The 18,317-nt window shown below is 36.1% G+C and overlaps 1 protein-coding gene across 1 annotated transcript in view; it reads right to left on the bottom strand.

Moving 5' to 3' along the window:
• ca16b (carbonic anhydrase XVI b) overlaps window positions 1-17,881 on the bottom strand; it is a 145,183-nt gene extending 127,302 nt beyond the window's left edge. Inside the window, exon 1 of the mRNA XM_051705888.1 lies at window positions 17,069-17,881. Within this exon, the coding sequence (XP_051561848.1) occupies window positions 17,069-17,156 (88 nt within the window). The 5' untranslated portion in view covers window positions 17,157-17,881. The remainder of the gene's footprint in view (window positions 1-17,068) is intronic.
• Between the last annotated feature and the right edge of the window lie 436 nt (window positions 17,882-18,317).

The following is an 18,317-nucleotide window of genomic DNA, read 5'->3' as shown; positions in this document are numbered from 1 at the left end:
GCTGAGATGACTGACTTAATGGAATATTTGTACTTTTAAAAATTAATCTGACAAACCAAAGGAATATTTACACGAACTAGCGAAGGCAAAAAGGTTATATAAAAATGGTAAAAAAAAAAAAAGTACATTTAAAATACACTTTTACATTTATATGAATATTAACCTAAAATCCTGTTGTTAATATAAAAAAAGCTCATGTTATGCGTCAACAACCCTAATCTATAATTATACACAAGGAATCAGCTCTATAATAAATATGTTTTAAGTATAATACACTTTCAGTTAGCTGTAGTTGTGCACATTCATATATATTTATATTTGAGCACACAATTTTTATGATGCTGGAAATGGCAAAACAGCAAAAATGTCAGAGGAAATGTAGGATTAATGTACTGATGACAACATGATAAAGTATTGCACTCTAAACAGCATATGCGTGTGTGTGTTTAGTGCACGCATGGGTAAGCAATAAGCAAATAAACAGGAGTGGGGCAACTTTGAGGGTCTAAGCACATCTTTTTTCAACACATAGGTCAGAGCAGGTGAGTCTATCATCTGCACTACTCAACTACCTTAACAATATCTCTCTTTTTTCGACCTTTACAGAAAGCTCTAAATCTGCCACACAAACATCCTTAAATGGCACGCCAGACATTTACACTGTGTTCCAAAGCAAGTTCTCAAAGGGCAAACATGCCACACACAGACCTGGAAACAGAAAGGTCAGTGAAGCATAATGGATGCATGACTCCACCCTCCTATCTAAACACCTGATGTGCACAGATATATAAACCGTAGGGATAAACCTCGATCTGTGTTTGAGCTAGGGGTGGGAATTAGCAGGGACTTGGAGGTACAGCATTATATGAACATCTGGGTCACATTAATATTGCGATTCTGTATGTTCAGTGTGATGCAATTCAAAATGATGTCATATTGCCATCATTTATTTATGTTGTTGATGTCTGCTCAGCTCAGTTGATGTCTGGTCAGCTTACTTGAGATGTTTATTGTCAATTTTTGGTGTCCTTTTTGTTGTATTATTTGAAATTTTTGCAATAATAAAAAAGAAACTTTCTATTCGACCTTCATTGGACTGTGAGACATTGCAATCTTTTACTCAATTTTTCTTATTTATCTTAAAGGAATAGTTCACCCACAAATAAAAATTCTCTCATCATTTACTCACCCTCATGCCTTCCCAGATGTGTAGGACTTTCTTTCTTCTGCTGAACACAAATTAAGATTTTTAGAAGAATATTTCAGCTCTGTAGATTCATACAATGCAAGTGAATGGTGGCTAGAACTTTCAAGGTCCAAAAGGCATATAAACACAGCATAAAAGTAATCAGTATGACTCCAGTGGTTAGAAGCGATATGATAGATGTGGGTGAGAAAAAGATAAATATTGAAATCCTTTTTTACTATAAATTCTCCTCCCTGCCAAGTAGGTGGCGATATGCACGAAGAATGCGAATCACCAAAAAGTGGAAGTGGAGACTTACAGTAAAAAAGGACTTAAATATCGATCTGTTTCTCACCCACACCTATCACATCACTTCTGAAGTTATGGGTTTAAACACTGAAGACTTACGAATTACTTTTATGCTGCCTTTATGTGCTTTTTGGACCTTCAAAATTCTGGCCACCATTCACTTGTATTGTATGAACCTACAGGGCTGAAATATTTTTCTAATAATCTTCATTTGTGTTCTGCAGAAGAAAGACATTCACATCTGGGATGGCATGAGGGTGAGTAAATGACGAGAGAATAACATTTTTTGGGAGAACTATCCCTTTAATTGGACTCCTGTGTGTTTTGTGCAACAAGTGCCATAACGATAATATTGCAATTCTTTATGTTTAGTGCATTGCGAATTCAAAACTGTGATATGTTACAATCTTTCGCTCACTTGTTTCTTATTCATCTTATTTGCACTTCGGTGTTTTGTGCAAAAAGTTCTGAAACAATAGTATTGCATTTCTTTATGTTAAGTGTAATGTGATCCATAACTGTCATGCATTGCGATCTTTAAATCAAACGGCAATATATCTTTAAAACAATGGCAATATACTGCGATTTTTCACTCACTTGTTTCTTATTGATCTTAACTGGACGTCAGTGCTTTGTGCAAAAAGTGCTGAAACAATAATATTGCAATTCTTTATGTTTCGTATATTAATTTGCGAATCACAAGGTATATAAACACAAACTTTTACTCACTTGTTTCTCATTCTTATAAACTGGGCTCCAGTGCTTTGCGCAACAAGTGTTGAAATGATAATATTGTGATTCTTTATGTTCAGTATATTGTGATACAAAGAAATTTAATTTATTTGGTTTTTGGCCAGGATGGTTGTAGACTGTATAGTCTAAATATGTTCTGAGTGTGCATTTTGTTGGAATAGCAATAATTAGGTGTGCTTTAACCTAAAACGACAGTATGTTTACCTTCTCGCACACAAAATAAATTATTAATGTGAAACTTCTAACTAAAAATATATTGATTATTTGCGTTAGAACCGTATTGTGAGGTAAAATACGTCAGTTGTTGAAATGTCAATTTTCACCTACCTTTAGTTTGTGCGCACAATCTTTTCTTAAATGATTCGACATGTGAGTGATTTTTCTTTGCGTTCACAAAAAAAAAATATAATCTGCTTTCGTTACAGTGGCCTTGATTTTTCAAAGGCAAATCAAGAGCCAAACACGCATTCTTGAGTTATATTTAACTGGGCCTCTCTTTCCCACTCCGGTTTCATAATCTATTTTTGCGGTTAGTGTTTACATTTGCCTGTCGACCCAGTGGAGTTTGTCTAAAAAAAGCCGCAAGGTTAAAGAGCTGACCCAAGATTATGTGTCTTTGTGTGTAAACCAGCTTACAAACTGTGAAATCACCAGAATAGGAAGATCTTAATTAGTAAAACCCTTTTCAAACTGTGGTTGCAGGGCTTTGCAAGGCATTGGCAGTGAACACATGTTGCATCAGTAACGTCTACACAGTGTGCGTATAGTATATCTTATCGTTAAGCGCAACCCAGTTCTTTTCACTGAAAAACTGTCATCATTAAATAAAAATAAAACAAAACTAGATTTTACACTTTAAGAAGAAACACTCAATTGTATGATATTAGAGTTGGCCTGACATTTTCGCAGTAATTGCTAAGCCATTGCAAAACATTTATGAGTGTTTTCCAGGGTGTTGATAGGGTGTTCTGTGTGGGTTGTTAGGACAATTCTAGGTTGCTTATTGGTCCAAACCAAAAGAGCCCACCATTAAGTCTATATGATATTCTGGGGCTGGATTCATGAAACAGTCTAAAGAATAAAATATTTGTTTCTTATTTTCTAGTTTAGAAATATTTTGTATTCCTGAAGTCTTAAACCATCAACATTTATAGCTAGACACCTTCTTATGAACTAATACTTTATCCTAAGTACTTTCTTAATTATTTTATTCCCACACCAGATCCATATATATACAGGTGCATCTCAATAAATTAGAATGTCGTGGAAAAGTTCATTTATTTCAGTAATTCAACTCAAATTGTGAAACTCGTGTATTAAATAAATTCAATGCGCACAGACTGAAGTAGTTTAAGTCTTTGGTTCTTTTAATTGTGATGATTTTGGATGATTTTAACAAAAACCCACCAATTCACTATCTCAAAAAATTAGAATATGGTGACATGCCAATCAGCTAATCAACTCAAAACACCTGCAAAGGTTTCCTGAGCCTTCAAAATGGTCTCTCAGTTTGCTTCACTAGGCTACACAATCATGGGGAAGACTGCTGATCTGACAGTTGTCCAGAAGACAATCATTGACACCCTTCACAAGGAGGGTAAGCCACAAACATTCATTGCCAAAGAAGCTGGCTGTTCACAGAGTGCTGTATCCAAGCATGTTAACAGAAAGTTGAGTGGAAGGAAAAAGTGTTGAAGAAAAAGATGCACAACCAACCGAGAGAACCGCAGCCTTACAATTGTCAAGCAAAATCGATTCAAGAATTTGGGTGAACTTCACAAGGAATGGACTGAGGCTAGGGTCAAGGCATCAAGAGCCACCACACACAGAGGTGTCAAGGAATTTGGCTACAGTTGTCGTATTCCTCTTGTTAAGCCACTCCTGAACCACAGACAACGTCAGAGGCGTCTTACCTGGGCTAAGGAGAAGAAGAACTGGACTGTTGCCCAGTGGTCCAAAGTCCTCTTTTCAGATGAGAGCAAGTTTTGTATTTCATTTGGAAACCAAGGTCCTAGAGTCTGGAGGAAGGGTGGAGAAGCTCATAGCCCAAGTTGCTTGAAGTCCAGAGTTAAGTTTCCACAGTCTGTGATGATTTGGGGTGCAATGTCATCTGCTGGTGTTGGTCCATTGTGTTTTTTGAAAACCAAAGTCACTGCACCCGTTTACCAAGAAATTTTGGAGCACTTCAGGCTTCCTTCTGCTGACCAGCTTTTTAAAGATGCTGATTTCATTTTCCAGCAGGATTTGGCACCTGCCCACACTGCCAAAAGCACCAAAAGTTGGTTAAATGACCATGGTGTTGGTGTACTTGACTGGCCAGCAAACTCACCAGACCTGAACCCCATAGAGAATCTATGGGGTATTGTCAAGAGTCAAAAATGCAGATGAGCTGAAGGCCACTGTCAAAGAAACCTGGGCTTCCATACCACCTCAGCAGTGCCACAAACTGATCACCTCCATGCCACGCCAAATTGAGGCAGTAATTAAAGCAAAAGGAGCCCCTACCAAGTATTGAGTACATATACAGTAAATGAACATACTTTCCAGAAGGCCAACAATTCACTAGAAATGTTTTTCTTATTGGTCTTATGATATATTCTAATTTTTTGAGATAGTGAATTGGTGGGTTTTTGTTAAATGTGAGCCAAAATCATCACAATTAAAAGAACCAAAGACTTAAACTACTTCAGTCTGTGTGCATTGAATTTATTTAATACACGAGTTTCACAATTTGAGTTGAATTACTGAAATAAATGAACTTTTCCACGACATTCTAATTTATTGAGATGCACCTGTATATATATATATATATATATATATATATATATATATATATATATATATATATATACACACACACAGCTGTCTTTTAGCAGGTGGAAAAGAAATATAGTCTGTACTAATAATATTATATAATATATAAATCGTAACTCTGATTGCTTAAATTGTTTGCCACACAGTTTATGGTATTAGCAAAAACAGTGCACTGTAAACCATAATGCCAACCAAAGCTAAATCATACAAATAAGTTCATATAAATTAACCTTGATGAGTATTTAAAGTTCACGAAACTGACACCTTTTAAGTTACTTGAAGTATTTAAATTGAGATTACTTGTTAATTCTAAGTTCAGACAAATTTGAATTTAAAAGTTAAGTTCCATCAAAACATATGAGTTATCTTACTCAATATTTCAAGTTAAGAGTAATTAACATACATGTGTAGTACAAAATTTAAATCTGAAAGTTCAATTAACTTAAACTTGGGAGTTTATTAATTTATTAACTGCTAGATGTAACTGATTGCCTCAAATGTTTTGAGTTCTGCTAACTTTTTAGGGTTTACAGAGTGCAGGGAGAGTTATGCGTTGAAGTTTTGGCCAGAAAAAGTATTTAACAGTTAATGTTCATACGTACCACTAAATATCACACTATTTCTGCCAGGTAGGGACACAAACAATGAGAGGGGCAATGACTTCCTTCCACTTAGCATGAATAGAGATGGCCTATTGTAACTTAATCTACAGTACTAAACATTCATGTTAATTCATTCAATCCCAAATCAATGGCCGAAAAGGAAGATCCTATCTAGAGTAAAAGGCAAGGGACAAGGTGGACTCCATACTATAAGAGTCTGGAGTCAAAGCAAGCCAGCCCACATTGTGTGCACAAACCACCAACATCCTGGCTTTATCCTGTATTTATGGAACTAGTGATGGCCTATTGTTTCATTGTTTGGTAAGAGGACTGACCTATTTTAAACAGCAATACAGTATGACTTCCTGAGTGGAAAAGCCAACGGTTAAAGCAATAATGCACCCAAAAATGGCAATTCATATGACAATTCATTTGGGTTTGGAACAATATGAGGTTGAGTAAATGATGACAGAATTTTCATGTTTGGGTGAACTATCCCTTTAAACAAACATAGTATTTTGAGTAAGCTCTCTTCTGTTTCATAGAATTCGTCATAGGGTTCTACTGGAGTATTGCGTGATCATTCATGAATAAAATGAATATGGCAAAGTAGACCGCACAAGGTAAAATTCCATCGAGGCTATTAAGAGCAGAGAATGTCTTAACATCTGCCTGGTCTAAGAGATAATTACAGTATAATTAAGATCCCTATAGACTGAGGCTCTCAAACAGGTAGCCATCAACTAAAACTGTCAAAGCTAACATTGAGGAATTACCTGTTATAGCTAAACGCTCTGGTGATTGATTAATCATATATTACAGGTTTGAGTTAAGGGCAAACACGTTTCCCCTTTAATTATCAAGCAATTGAGTGCGTAACAACCTTTAATAGGACAAATGTAATCATGGAATCATAAGATTTTCATCAAGTTTCTAATCTGAGAGTCTTTGTTACCTAGTTTGAAATTTTTGTTAAAAAATTGAGATATTTACTGTATACAACAGACTAGCATAAAACACTTAAATTACACTGTAAAAATGTTTTGCAACAGGGGCAAGGTAAACTCCCTAAGATATTATGTAGCATGAGGAAGAAACCTTGAAGGAAGCAGTCTGCATGCTGCTCACCATTTAAAATTATATCAAAATGGCAAATATTAAGTAGCTTCATACACTGTAAAAAAAAAAAGAAAATGTTTCATATGGTACCACATAAACTAACTGGGTTTATTCAAGCCAAAAATATATTTAATGACTTAATCAACTCACCAATCTCTATGACAGCAACAGACTGTGAATAGCAAACAGGCCGCGGGCTACGGACATATTCTTTGATCAGCCAGTCAGAAGAGTTTGATGTGCTTTCTGCCTGTCAATCATTTTGCATGTTCTCATGGTGTTGTAGTTGAAGTGGATCATTCAGGTCATTCAAGACTACTACAAGACACACCCACTACAAGGAACGCCTAATACAAATAATACCCTCTTCAAATAACAGGTGAAATGCTAAAGTCTGACAGCAGTTTAAAGAGCACTTATTATAGTTTTTCAAATATTACCTTTCATGTAGTGTGTTATATAGCTGTTTGTGAATGTAAAAAGATCTGCAAAGTTTCAAAAATCAAAGTGCACGACAAATGGAGTTATTGACTCCCAAAAGAAAGAACCGATTCTGAACACCTGAAACGAGTCATTAGTAATTCCAGACTTATTTCTTGTACTAACATATGCAATTTGGTAACAAAAAACCCGCCTCTGCTGTTCATTGGCTGCTCGCGAACAGCTTTGACCCGCCCTCAAACACTACACTAAGCAGTAGACCAATCACAACAGACTGGGACATCTGACCAATCAGAGCAGAGTAGGCTCTCTGAAAGGAGGAGTTTAGAATGAATCCTTTAGAACGGATCATTGAGTCGTTGGGGGAAAAAAAAAAGGTAATGCTGCAATTTAAATTATGAGCAAATTAAATAAACCTTGAATGCATGTAAATCTATTGCAGGAGACTTTTAAAACAAAATTAGGCACGTTTGAAAACCACAATAGGTGCTCTTTAATGTCACTTTCATACACTGTGTTTGTTGTTTATTTGAGTCCCACAGCAAGCCCTACACCTACAACTATCCCTACCGTAAACTTAAACCTAACAACAAATGTAAATTTTTTTAAAGTTTGTAAAATTATTCAAAAAAAAAAATACAGCAACTTAAAAGTTCTATTGAATACAATCATACCGCCATATCAGTAGGTGGTGACAGAGAGTAGAAATGTTAGGGAAATGACGAGGAGAAGAATATAGCATATGCTAAGCTAATAAGCTAACCGGTTAGCTTGTGAGCGAACTGGAGAAAACAGAACAGAGAACCTTTAATGTCACCATTTATATCTTCGGTTTAATAATATGATATAGTACATATAATTTAAAAGCTTTTCTTTGTTATACATGAATCAAAGAGCGATTGCATAGGATTTTAAAAGTTATTTTCGAATGATCCAGGGGTGGGCGGGGGTTACTTGGAGTGGGCGTGTCGTGTAGTGGGTGTTCTTTGTCGTCTAGCGGGATGCAGACAGATACACTTGGAGAGGTCTCCTGTCACATTGTGGCTGTGAGTTTGACAATGTGAATGGGCCTTACTGTTTGGTGATGTCTCAATGCTATATTTGGAGGGCGGTGTTTTGGAAACAGTGGGTGTGTGTAATTCAACAGCTCTAGAACGGTTAAAATCGTTTACAGCACTTTTAAGGTAACAGCTGCACAGTTTCATTTTTACAGTGTAATTTTAAATCATATTAACAAGTTATAGGCTATTCATTCTCTATTATTTGTTTTTAATGTCCATGCCTAATTATGCAATATAAAAATCACCAAAACCCTTTACCATGAGAGAATTATACCTGTATAACTATTTTTTGATTTTAGGGACCAAGCTTCAAAGAGGCTGTAGCTGCTATTGTATCTGTTAGTTTTCTTCTTCTTGTTCTTCTTCTTATTATTATACAGATTGTTTTTTGTAGTCTCTCTTGATTGTACAATCTCACAAAATCATGATTTTATTTCAGGACTTTCAAATAAACTACAAATAATAAAAAAAAATATATATTTTTATTTTTTTGTGGAGAGGGATAGTCAGGACACTAATTTCACTTAAGTATTTTAAAATCATGATTTCACCTCATGATTTCTCAATAACAATTTCACTATATGATAGCAAAATCGTGATTTAACCTTATTTCACAATCATGATTCACAATCATCAGTCAAGTCAAGTCAGATCTGATTTATTTCTAAAGCACATTTAAAACAAAAAGGTTGACCCAAATTGCTGCACAGCAAGCAGATAAAGGATGATCTTCAATTCACATGACTTCACTCATGATTTTATAATAACAATTTCACTTCAAGATTTCACAATAATGATTTAATTTCATGGTTTCACAATCATGATTTCACAATAACAATTTAAATACATTATTGCAAAATCAGGACTTCACCACATTATTTCCCAATTATGATTTCCCAATCATAAATTTCCCAATTGTGATTTCACTTCATGGTTTTACAATTATGGCTTCACTTAATGACTATCAAAAAAAATTGAAAATACATTTTTCGTTTTTTTTGTGGGGAGGGATATTCAGGACACTGATTTCACTTATTTTAAAATCACGATTTTACCTCATGATTTCTCAATAGCAATTTCACTGCATGATTGCACAATCATGATTTCACAATCATGACTTCCCTTTTATTTCACAATCATGATTTCAGAATGATATCACTGATTTAACATCAAGGGTTTCAAATAAACTACAAAAGGGTTTTTGTGGGGAGTGATGAGGCAGGACACTGTGAGTAAACTGTAGGTGTTGTATTGAGTGTGTGTGCATGTGTGTGTGTGTGTTTGTGCACATGTCCATCCACTGTCCATCCTCTGCACTATCTGGAATACATCTCAAAGCAGGAAATTGCCACTTCTCTGACCATTTTGTCCAAGCTTCCTACAACTCTGGGTGAGATATCTCTCTTATACTTTTATACTTCACAAGTATTAAAGTCAGGAAGATAGTGAGTGAGTAGGGAAGAGAAGGACAAAGCAAATGCACAACAGAGAGAAAAAGATAACAACTCCAATTTTCCAGAAGCTGTCAGCCTATTAAGGGCACTAATCAATCATTACATTAAGAAAATATAACCTCTCTCTTAAAATAACCTATAATTAACAGAATCATTTGTAAGAGGCTACATAGACTGACAACCAATTAATGCCATCAGATTGTTATAATCTTGAATATTTTTGGCCACAGTTAAACAGAATTCTTAAAGAGATTGTTCACCCAAAAATACAAATTCTGTCATCATTTACCCACCCTCATGACTTTTCTTCTTCTGTGGAACACAAAAGATGATATTAGGCAGAATGTTTTTTAAGGCTTTTTTTCATACAATGACAGTGAATGGTGGCTGAGGCATTTTTACCCAATCTTTTTTCCATGAAATACAAAGGGAGATGTTAGACAGAATGGTAAAGGAATATCCCAGGCCCAATACAAGTTAAGCTTAATCGACAGCATTTGTGGCACAGTGTTGATTACCACAAAAAAATAATTTCAACTTGTCCCTCCTTTTCTTAAAAATAAGCAAAAATCGAGGTTACAGTGAGGCACTTACAATGGAAGTGAATGGGGCCAATTTTTTGGAGGGTTTAAAAGGCACAAATGTGAAGCTTATAATTTTTTTAACCACTTACATTAATTCTTCTGTTAAAAATAATGCATTATTTGAGCTGTAAAGTTGTTTAAATCATTTTTACAGTCGTGTTAGGGTTTGTTGACATTACATCAAGGCGATGAAAATTATCTATAACTTTACACAGAAAAGGTTAGTAAGCTATTTTATTTTTATTCATTTTATTTTATTTTTTGTGGCTATACTTTTGAAACAGTGAGTATTTGAACATTTATGGATTGGCCCCTATTCACTTCCATTTTAAGTGCCTCACTGGAACCCGGATTTTTGCTTTTTATTTAAAAAAAGGAGGGGCAAGTCAAAATGATGTTTTGTGGTAATCAATATAATGACACAAATGCTGTTGAGCTTAACTTGTATTGAACCCTGAATATTCCTTTAAGGACTGACAGCCATCATTATATGGGGAAAAAAGATGCACTGAAAGTGAATGGTGACTGAGGCTAACATTCTGCCTAACATCTCCTTTTGTGTTCCATTGAAGAAAGAAAGTCATATGGGTTTGGAACAATATGGGGGGCAGTAAATGATGACAGAATTTAAGTTTTTGGGTGAATTATCCTTTTAACTTCTTGTAGCTAGTCGTACCCTCTAAATAAATATTTATAAATAAAAATGTTATTAGAAACATTTTATACATACACCACATGCATAAGATACATTTGAGACTGGCTTCCAGCTAAGTAGGAAGCTACTTAGCTTGCTCGAGTGCTCTCATCAAAGAAGGCTATGATCCACCAGAAAGTAATCACGGTCTTTTATTTCAACATCCTAAGCCTTTCATCGCAGTTTGCTTGTGTCATTGGTGTGGGTGATTGGACAATCGGCTGGGAATCAATACAAGAATACGCAGGTCAGGGCCCTTAATCAACCAATGACTGCTCGATATAAGAGATCCAAAGCACAGTATGTGGCAGTTGGAGACATATGATAAAAGACACACATGGAGCTTGTTGCTAAAGAATCTTTGACCCGTACTTTGGCCTCAAGTTGTGCGCTGCATCTTCAATAAAAATGTAAATATCTCATCTGCTCCAGGCGACTACATTGCCAGTAAAGAAGTCATGGAAATTCTGCTCTAAATAGGGAGTGGGTTACATAATTTTTTTCACACTCAATTTCTCTTTATCTTTTAGAATACTAATTAGTATGAAATTCTATGTTATGACTACTTTATGGTGAAAAGAATACAGAATATTCTTTACCAGAAAAACACGAAATAATCTAATAGTGCTCCGTCTTAGTTTTGCTATGAATCCTATTGTTACATATGATACAGAGCACTTTATTAGGAACACCTAATCACCTACTTATTCATGCGATTATCTAATCAGCCAATCGTGTGGCAGCAGTGCAATGCATAAAATCATGCAGATACGTTCAGGAGCGTCAGCTAATGTTCCATCAGAATGGGGAAAACCGTGGCATGATTGTTGGTGCCAGATGGGCTGGTTTGAGTATTTCTGTAACTGCTGATCTCCAGGGATTTTCACGCACAACAGTCTCTAGAGTTTACTGAGAATGGCCAGTCTGGTTCAAGCTGACAGAAAGGCTATGGTAACTCAGATGACCACTCTATACAACTGTAGAAAACAGAACATGTCAAACCTTGAGGTGAATGGTCTACAACAGCAGAAGACCACATCGGGAACTGTATTAGTACCATAGTGTTCCTAATAAAGTGCTCAGTGAGTGTATTTTCATTTGGTAGACAATTTTATGCAAAGTGACTCTACCATTTGAGCTCCAGGAATTTACAGGAATTAACATGCAATCAAGTCAAATATCTCATGTGGATTTTCAATGACTAATGTAGATTTTTAATGCCAGATGTAATGGCCACAATCAAAAACATAACCGTTAAATGTCAGAAATTACTATGCAATGCAAGTAAAATGAGGTATGATATGGGCGGGGGGAGAGGTCCCTCCTGTATCCCTCCCTTGCTGACAACATCCTGCTGATAAAGCAGAATTGTGAGCATCTTTGGGTCATCTGCCATAAGATACAGTACATGCTAAGCATCCAAGAATAAGACGTTGCAAATCCAAAACCATACACGTACCCGAACTCAGTGTTTATGCCACTGTAAAATCATTACTTTGTATTTGGATTCCAACCACAGAACATAATTTAACAAACTATGAAGGGAAATGTTTGTGTTTTATTACAGTCTATAACACTTACAATATCCAGTATTACATCTAGAGTGGGAACTACAACTTTAAACAGTCTATTAAACCACTTTTCTCCAGTCAAAATTCCAATCTCTTTTTAAAAGACTGTAAATGCATGCTGAAGTTAGCCAGTGACATATGTAAAAGCCACACCCATCTGTGGATATGAAATATGGATCTGGATCACTGCTTCCCATTATTTTAATGCTCCGTGAGTATTTATTTTTGACATTCCGCTTTCAATTAAACGATTTACAAGCGCTTTGTATGCAGCTCAGGGTTTTGGAGACGGGTGGATTAGAACAGCAGAGGAGTAGATGGGGCTCTCTTCTGATTTTATTGCGCTGACTGCCTTTCAATCACACAGGAAAGGACTCCTCATTAGGGAAGAGCAAGAGCACTGCAACAGAGAGTGAAGCGCATGGTACAATATTAAAAAGCCAGTGTCTTTTGACAAGAGGCCCTTGATGGATACTGGTGTCAGACTGAAGCATCCTGCAGTGTCGGGCTATGTATCAGACAGAGGACATGATAGACACCCTCCACGGGGTTGCATGATCTTTGACCTTCTCTAGCACATACTCTTTGTGTGCACACATAAAGAAACACACAAACGGCATTACCAAAGCGTTGCTCTTTTATAGCTCATGATGTATTTTATTTAAGTATCAACTTAGTCTCAGATGTTTCATCTAAATTGCCTCAGGAGAAATAAAAATAGACACAAATGAGTAACCCAGATTTGTACTTTTTTCAAGGAAAAGGAGGGACAAGTCATAAGTATTGTGGTAATTAACATTTTGCCACAAATGCTGTCGACTGAGCTTATCTTGTATTGAACCCGGAATATGCAATGGTCTCCATTTGCTCTCCATTCAATATCATTGCTGTCTAGGAGAAACAACTGAGATATTAAAGTAATAGTTCACCCACAAATGAAAATTATCTTATCATTTACTCAACCCATGCCATCCTAGATGTGCATGACTTTCTTTCTTCTGCAGAAAACAAACAAATATTTTTAGAAGAATATCTCTGCTCTGAAGGTCCATACAATGCAAGTGAATGGTGTCCAAAACTTTGAAGCTCCAAAGAGCACATAAAGGCAGCATAAAAGTAATCCATAAGACTCCAGTTGTTTAATCCATGTCTTCTGAAGCGATCCAATCTGTTTTAGGTGAGAACAGACCAAAATGTAACTCCTTTTTTTACTATAAATCTTGACATCTGGAGTCTTTAGGCACAATCATGATTTCAAGCTCGATTGCACTTCCAAGAGCATGACGCATGTGCAGAATGCCCGATGGCTGATGAGTGTAATTGAGCTTAAAATCATGCTGCTGATTTCAAGATTTATAGTAAAAAAGGAGTTATATTTTGGTCTGTTCTCACCCAAAACTGATTGAATCGCTTCAGAAGACTTGGATTAAACCACTGGAATAACCATTATGTGGTCTTTGTGCTTTTTGGAGCTTAATTTTAGTCATCATTCACTTGCATTGTATGGACCTATGGAGCTGAGATATTCTTTTAAAGATCTTTGTGTTCTGCGGAAGAAAGAAAGTCATACACAACTGGGATGGCATGAGTGTAAGTAAATAATGAGAGAATTTTCTTTCTTGGGTGAACTATCCCTTTAAAGAGAATTCTCATATATAATTTTGCTTTACTATGGGCAGTCACACATTTACACCTGATACATATTTAAACACATAAAACACACACAGAAGCTTGTAGCTCTAGGGTATTCATTAAAATATTTCACAATTCTACTCTAATGTGAACAGGGGCCATGTGATTGACTGTCATAGTATCCCTTGCTGAATACACGTACATGCAGTACAGACTAAGATATAATACAAATGGAATTCGAAAAAAAAAAAAAAAAAAAACAGAATTATATAATCAGAAATCCTACCCCATCCTGAAACAAATAATGCAGTGCTCTTTCATTTTTGAGAGGCTTGGGGAAAACCATGGGGAAAAGTGTGAAAGAAAGTTTAAATACTGAATGCTAGTGTGGCCATATAGTCTACAATGAGCATACAACATCTGTATTGATTTAGATGTCAGTAGGTGTGTTCGACGTCAACAGCACCTTGCTTTGCTGATCGGTGAGATTTTGCAGAGTTGGGGAAGGAGCTGAAAAGAGAGCTATCAAATTGGACACTTTCTGCTCTGTGACTACGAAAATAGTACTAGCTACATCACTACATGAGATACAGTCGACAAGGACAGGATTTGCGACAGTATACAAAGTGAATGTCTATCCTCAAACAAAAACTAATGAGGGCTGGGACAGGAAAAGGAAACACTGAGTTGTGATGCCCACCATGTTCCGTTCATCTAGTTACACGCACAGGCTATTATCCCTGAGTAATAACGTCTCAACAAAATTTCAAGCTTTTGTTTTCTCTTATTATCAGTGCCGTCTCCATGGTAGTAGCAGAAAGATCTGGTTTGCTCATTTTGTTATCATGTACCATTTCTCTAGCCAGACTTATAGCTTAGAATTTTACTCATTACTTAAAGCTCATTAAGCTCACACAATGTCAAGTGTGTCCATGACCCAGAGTTTCAAGTTTAAAGGGAATTTTGGCATGCAAAACTCAAAGAATGGTTATGTCTGCATGCCTTCAGTCTTTGCTGAAATTGCTTACATGATCCATTACATTGTACAACAACCTTTACAATGGTAATGTGATAATCAGTGTACACAACAATTACTCACATTTATGCATTTGGCAGACGCTTTTATCCTTTTATTCTCACAGATGGTTGGAAACATATCAATGCCGCCAGACTTCCACTAAATATGTCAGTTATGTTTACAAAGAGTCTTAATTTTCAGGTTGAGGCTCATAAAAAAAACTTTAATTTTCTGATGCATGGTGTCCACTACAGTGGATTTATGTTTTAAAGCCATTTTTAACCATTCAGGGTGTGATGTTACATGCAAAGGCGACCTATGTTGAAGTGAAGCTTTTTGGTAAATAAGGTTTTAATTTTTCCTTTGCTTCTCAAACAAAGTGATTGTTTCACTTCAGAAGACATGGATTAAACCACTTGAGTCATTGGATTACTTTTATGCTGGCTTTATGTCCTTTCAAAGCTTGAAAGTTCTGAACCCCGTTGACTTACATTGTATGAACAAAAACACATCATACATCCTTCAAAATATCTTTCTTTGTGTTCACAGAGGAAAGAAAGTCAGACCAGTTTGAGATGGCATGAGTGAGTAAATGAGAGAATTATCATTTTTTGGTGAACTATTCCTTTAAGTACAGTTAACAGCATTTGTAACATAGTGATTTCCACAAATTATTTTGAATCGTCCCCCCGTATTAAAAAAAAAAAAAAAAAAAAAAAGAGAAGCAAAAATCATGGTTACAGTAAGGCACTTGAATGGGGCCAATCCATAAACATTAAAAAAAAAAACACATTAAAAGTATTATTACAAGATGTAACCCTTATACTGTACAAATATAACAACTTCTTTATCATGACAATGAAAACCTGTAATCCTGGTACTGGATATAACTTTACACAGATAAGGTTAGTAAACCAATTTACTGCATTAAAAGCATGTTAACATGTCATCATGTTTGTGTCTTGTGTCTATACTTTTGAATCAGTGTGTATTTGAAAGTTTAGGGACTGGCCCCATTCACTTTCTTTGTAAGTGCCTCTGTAAACACCTTTTTTTGGAAATAAACATTATGCCACAAATTATGCTAATCGAGCTTAACTTGTATTGAACCCTGAAACTGAATTTAATAAATCAGTACGTTGCCTAAAATGTGTTAGTGCGCTTTAAGGCGCACTGGCTTTCTTGATAGTATGCACCAATACGCTGCGCAGGGCACAAGACAACCTGCGTACGTCTTTACAGCCAATGGAAGAAAATTGGAAAATCCTGGACCATCCGCTCACAACCTGCACGAACTTCATAAAAACTCTCGGTATTTCTCCGCAGATGTATTTTATGTGCGCCAGATTACAAGTGATGCATTTATGAATGCGCGTCGTACTGCCTAAACGATCCATAAAAAAAGATTCATAAATAGAAGTCGTATCTTTTTTCTTTCTGGACACCACATAGCCTGGATTACATCACCTTGGGAACAATCAAGTCCATAAGACCATCCGAGCTCCCACTAATGTCCTTCCTTCTGTTACCAAAGAGGACCGAGGAACTGGAATTCGATACGTGCGCCCTTTGGAAATATTTAATTAAAGCATTTACGGATCCTTTTGCTTTGCAATGCACACATTGTAATCTTGCATAGTAGCTCTTGAGTAATAACCCGTAATGCATAGAAAATTACTCAAAAATATGCATTGTGATCTTGGCTCTGTTCGACATGAATGCACCCGGCTATTTAAGAGATCAATCATCAACTTAACTTTTTGCATTGAAATGTGGGCTAATAAAATCACCGCTATGGTTATAAAATATAAAGCACAAAGGCCCTCTTACCGGGATGACAGCTGATCCGTTGGATGAGAAGGGCTGACAAAGTCAAACACAACATCCCCAAACGACACGGTCCTCGCAGTCTCCACATGTCAAAATGCGCAATTAGAGCAAAACGGAATGGCGGATCAAATTGATGCGTCAACGCCAAGAATGAACTAAACTTGAACAACTAAAACAATTGCAAGTAATTTAATAACTGGCGAAAAATCTCGTGCCTGTTTCGTGGGACATTTCGTGTTGCCCACAATCCGCACACACACGCTTGTTCTCGGTGGCGTCCTTTACATTCTCCAAGTTAATCGCGACCGGTACGTTTCGCCGGGCGCACTTAAAGGCGCTTGTATTTAAGGTGGCATAAAACACTCGAGACAGTCCCTCTTCTGTATAGAGGCTGTCTTTTGCCTGATCTATACAGTCAGTCGCTTCTATTACATTCAGCACGCTCCGCTTCTCTATCCAGGAAGTTGTGCATAGGAGCGTTTCGTGTTTTGCCCGAGGAATTAGTTGACAGCCGGGAAGGAAAATCAAAGCCCTGCCCTCTGGATCCTAGCGCCGAAGGCTGGAATTCTGTACGCCAATACGGAGGCAAGGCGAGGATTGGCTAGTGGACAACTGGAAAGTACCAACCTGTTTCTCATGTCTCTTTCAAATGGATCTTGTACGCAACTGTGCCCTCCGGGTAATGGCTCTTTTTGGGTGTTTGGAGAGCTCTTGATTGGAATACTACAAAACCGGTGTTATTTCTTCTACTTATAGAGCCATAGGTGGGTCATTGACAAATAAGGTTGTCCGAGTTGATAAAAATTAGAAATCTAATTTAAAACACGTGTCAAGTTTGTAGAAACGCATTGTTTGTGTCCATGTTGGTTTCATACATTTTTGAAAAAGCATTTTGCTTGCAAAAGTGGTGTAACCATCAAGTAAAATATATTAAAATAATCCCCTTGTATCTTGAATACACGTGAGTGTACATACCTTAATCATTAGTTTAAGTTTACAGATTTGTTTGTATTTTGATTATTATTATTATTATTATAATTATTATTATAATTATTTATTTATTTTATTTTATTTTTTTTTTACAAAAATAATTTTGTAATCAAGACGTTTTCTTTGGGTTACTCCATTTGACATGAACAAAATGTGCCTGTTTATAAAATATATCAGATTTTTTTTTTTTTTTTTTTTTTTTTTTTATTGAATTTTTTTTTTTTTTTTTTGTCACATGACAACAGAATGGCTATCTGCA

Source organism: Myxocyprinus asiaticus, chromosome 9, assembly GCF_019703515.2.
Source record: "Myxocyprinus asiaticus isolate MX2 ecotype Aquarium Trade chromosome 9, UBuf_Myxa_2, whole genome shotgun sequence".
Classification (NCBI taxonomy): domain Eukaryota; kingdom Metazoa; phylum Chordata; class Actinopteri; order Cypriniformes; family Catostomidae; genus Myxocyprinus; species Myxocyprinus asiaticus.
This window is presented reverse-complemented; position numbering and strand designations above follow the sequence as displayed.